We start from the raw sequence: 4764 nt of genomic DNA on the forward strand, positions 1-4764 counted from the left end.
GTGTAGTCATTTTTTATTTTATTACATATGTGTAAATACATATATATATTATATTTATTTATTTATTTATTTTATTTTTTCTTTTTGTATTATTATTAAAACACTTTGCTCTTCTTTTTTGTATATACAAAAAAATTGTCTTTTTATTAACTTTTTTTGTTAAAATTTATTTTTTCTTGATATTAATCATAAGTTTTTTTTAAAAAAAAAAATTACAAAAAAAAAAAAATTAATAAATAATAAAATAAAATCAAATGAAAAAAAAAAAAAAAAAAAAAAAAAAAAAGGAAAATAATAAAATAATAAAATAAGGTAACATTTATATGTTATTAATAATTCATAAGGGATAAAAACAAGAATGAGAAAAAAAAAAAAAAAAAAAGATGATTTAAAATAATATTCCTTTTATATTAAATATATTTATTTTCCTTTACAATAGATACAATAACGGTAGTATCATCAGGCTTACCCATATTAAAATATTTTTTATATTTATCAAAAATAAATTCAGATATAGGTGTTAAAATAATTTTATCATTTGATTTATTAGATTGTATATCATCATAGTTTATATTATCAAATAAATATTTTTCCTTTTCTTGAATATTTGAAAATAGACTTGTAGTAAAACTTTTCTTTTTATTTTTTTTATTTTCCTTATCGTTATTATATTTTTTTCTTCTTTTTTTTAATAAAGAATAGTTAACCTGTTGGTTAGACAAAATGGAAGATAACTCTATAATTTCGTCACATGCTTTTTTGGTATTTAAATATATATTCAAGTTTTCATCAAATAATATTAAATTCGATGAGTTACATAAAACGTTTTGAGCTTCTATTTTTTTTTCAATAATAAATGTTCTCTTTTTTTTATTATATCTTATGTTGTTCAATTCTATATCAATCGAAAAATCATTTTTTATATCATATGTTTTAGATATAACATCAAAGGTATTTTGTTGATTTAACATATCATTATTCTTATTATAATTTTTATCATACTTCATATTTCGTATATCATTTCTTACAACGTGTAAAGATTCATCTGTTTTCATTGTATCAGCACTTTCAAAATTCGGAATATTCATTTTTTTTAAATCTTTATGATCACACATGGAATTACAATGTTGACTATCTTCTTTCTGCTTTTCATATGTATTATTCAATGTAACATTTGATGAATAGCTAAAAGAAGGATTCAATTTGTCTTCGTCCTTTATATCACATTTATATTTTTCTTTGAATGAAAATATTTTTTTTATTTTTGGAACGAAATTAAATTTGCTCATGGTTGAATTAAAACTTCCCTTGGAATAAAATTTATTCAAAAATAAATTACTTCCTTTCTTTTTTATAATTTCATTATTATTTTCATTCATATGATGTTTGTCACATTTTTTTAAATTATCACAATTTATATTATTATCATTATTACATACGTTTTGATCGTGACATGCATGAATACATATACCTTTTTCCTTTTCATAATCACTTATGGAATTCCCAGATTTGGTAAGATCTCTATTGAATTCATTTCTATCTATTTCTTCAGTATCCTTCTTTTTTATTAAATTTTTATTATAAACATCATTGGATTGTTTTGAAAAATATATATCCTCCTTATATGTATCATCTTTATCTCTACTATTAGATATAGTTTTGTATATCCAACTAATGGCCTTTTTAAATTCTTCGTTAAATTTGATGAATTCTTTTAATTTGATAAATTTTTTATCTTTTAAGATATAAAAATGATTAAAAATGATTTTCATAATATCATCATCATATAAATTATCGAATAAACCATCACTTCCACTTATAATAATATAATTGTTTTTTAAGTCGATAGTTGAATAATCACAATATCTTAAACATTTTGTTATTATATCATTATATTTATTCATATTAATAGTACTATTAAACGAATTATTACTCTTCTCGTTCTTCATATTATCATTACTAAAATTAGAAGGCATAAATGTAATTTGATAAGGACAATTAAAATAATGTTGTTGGATTTTAGATTTATGAATAATATCGAATGGGCATTCTTCTTCATAATCATGTCTATAACGATAATGATTAAAGGTGTTTTTTTTCTTACAACTATTATAATAATAATTATTATTATTGTTACTATTATTATAATTATTGTTACTATTATTATAATTATTGTTACTATTATTATAATTATTGTTACTATTATTATAATTATTGTTACTATTATTATAATTATTGTTACTATTATTATTATTATTATTATTATTATTATTATTATTATTATTGTTGTTGTTACCATTGGTATTATTATTCAATTCTGTTTTATCCTCCTGTAATTTATTTGATTCCTTATTGTCAATATCATTCATCCAATCATAAGAGAGATTTACCTTATTACTCCAAATTTCATCATATTTATTTTTTTTTCTTTTCAAAATAGAATTTCTATCTATTTGAAAAAAATTCAACAAATTCCGATAGCCTGTTTCATTATCTAATGTATTTGTCATTCCTGATATGTACTTTTTTTCGTTCTTCTCATTTTCTGATGTATCATTTTCTGTAGTATCTGAAAAATTATGAGATATTATAGTATCAGATCTAATATTCGAACAATCATATAAATTGTCTTCCTTCAAATTAAATAATAAATCACCTATTTTATAATCACACTCAGATAAGCACTTTTGAAATTTTTCATATATATCCTCATTAATCTCATATTCTACATACAAAATGGTTTCCTCACTTTCCTCAACCCTCATATTGACATTTATATCACTATAAAGAACATTCTCACACAGTTTATTTCTTTTTAAATATAAGTCACTTATTGAGGATTTATTAGTGTCCGTATATGTCTTGTCACTCCCCACGCTGTTTGTATTGATATTTCGTGAATCCTCTAATAAGATATGAGAGGGGGTAATATTCGATATTGATATTTTGGATTGGACCGATGATTGTTTTGACAAATCGGAGTTGGTCAATTCTGATTTGGCTAAATCAGAGTTGGTCAAATTTGACTTGTCCAAATTTGACTTGTCCAAATCTGACTTGTTCGAATTTGTCTTGTTCAAATTTGACTTGTCCAAATCTGACTTGTCCAAATTTGACTTGTCCAAATCTGACTTGTTCATATCTGCCTTGTCCAAATCTGACTTGTCCAAATTTGATTTGTCCAAATCTGCCTTGTTCAATTCCCCGTTTGGTGACTTACACTTGGATGATTCACTTTTTGATAGTTCTAATTTTGAGTTGTCATATATTATGTCATCCCAAGAGTTCATATTTTCCTTATCCATTTTTTTATCGGACATATCAAAATTCAATGAAGAAGAAGATTGTTTATAATTATCATTTTTTTTTTCAATAATACTATTTTGATTTGAATTCAATATTTGTTTATATATATTACTAGAACAATTTTCTTTTTCCTCATCAACTATAGTAGTTACATTGCTTTCTCTTTTTTGTAAGCACAACATTTGTTTGGACGTTTGTACTTTTATATGAATTTTTTCAAAAAATTTCTGTTTGAAATAATGTTCCTTCAAATTGATTATCAACATTTGGCAATCACCAATAGTACATATATGTAATTTGTCATTTTCAACTGAAGCAAATAAAAGTGTAGATGCACCTAAAAAATTAGATGAACAAGCACTTCTGCATATAATTGGTTTAAGGAATTCAGGATTTTTATATTTCAAATTATAATGTTTAAATATAACATCATTTTGATATTCAAATAATGATTTGTTTATACATCTATATAAATGTAAATTTAAACATTTTTTTAAAATGTCATTCGAAAAATTACTTACATTAATACCACTATTTTTAATAGATGATACACCATCAGCTATAGATATAATATTATCACTACACATGTGTGCATCACCATTTTTATAATTACTATTAATTTTTTTCTTTTCATGGGGAATTGAATGAACATTATGTAATAAAACATATTTCTGATTTCTTATATTTTCATAGAAATTATTTAGAATATTTATATTTTCATTTAAAATATATTCTCTATCTTCATTTTCAATAAAAGAACTAAAGAAATTGAAATAAATAGTTTTATAAAATTTTAAAGGATAATCTATACTTTCAATATTAAAATATGTATTAAATTTATTCTCATAATATTCATTTAAATTCATATATCCCGATTTTCTTCCATTCAATTCATCCATCCATATACCTTCTACACAATTCTTTTTTGCATAATTATCAAAACCGCATAAAAAATCATTTCCATTATTTTTATTATCTATACAATTCACTTCAGATATTTCATTCTCTAAACCTACAAATATTTTGCATGTTTGAAAAACACTCTCTTCTTCGTCCAATCCATTTTCTGAACGATTCACATGTAAACATTTGTGTAAAAGCTTCTCCATGTTTTAAAATTATTTCATTCTACACTCTTATAAGAAAAAAAAAACAAACAAAAAAAACAAACAAAAAAAAAAAAAAAAATAGGCAACGGGAGAGGAGCAGAGAAAGGGAGAAATAAAAAAAAAAAAAATTAATTACGGTTAATTATAACACAAATGTAGGTAACTTTTAATATATAAATATGTGTGTACATTTATGCTTCTTTCATAAAATCTGAATAATAAAAATGAGAATAATGTAAAATAAATAATAAAATGTTAAATTATGAAAACCATAAAAAAATAAATCATAAATAATAATCAAATGAAAACAAAAAAAAAAAAAAAAAAAAAAAAAAAAAAAAAAAAAAAA

The 4764-nt window shown here is 21.7% G+C and overlaps 1 protein-coding gene across 1 annotated transcript; it reads right to left on the minus strand.

Annotated features, from left to right (window-relative positions):
* Positions 1-410: 410 nt before the first annotated feature.
* PRSY57_0703000 (hypothetical protein) lies at positions 411-4415 on the minus strand (the record flags this gene model as incomplete). The annotated part of the gene is made up of 1 exon (XM_012906695.2): positions 411-4415. One exon carries the CDS (start codon positions 4413-4415, stop codon positions 411-413), a length of 4005 nt encoding a protein of 1334 aa, XP_012762149.2.
* Between the last annotated feature and the right edge of the window lie 349 nt (positions 4416-4764).

This window comes from Plasmodium reichenowi, chromosome 7, assembly GCF_001601855.1.
Source record: "Plasmodium reichenowi strain SY57 chromosome 7, whole genome shotgun sequence".
In the NCBI taxonomy this organism is placed as follows: domain Eukaryota; phylum Apicomplexa; class Aconoidasida; order Haemosporida; family Plasmodiidae; genus Plasmodium; species Plasmodium reichenowi.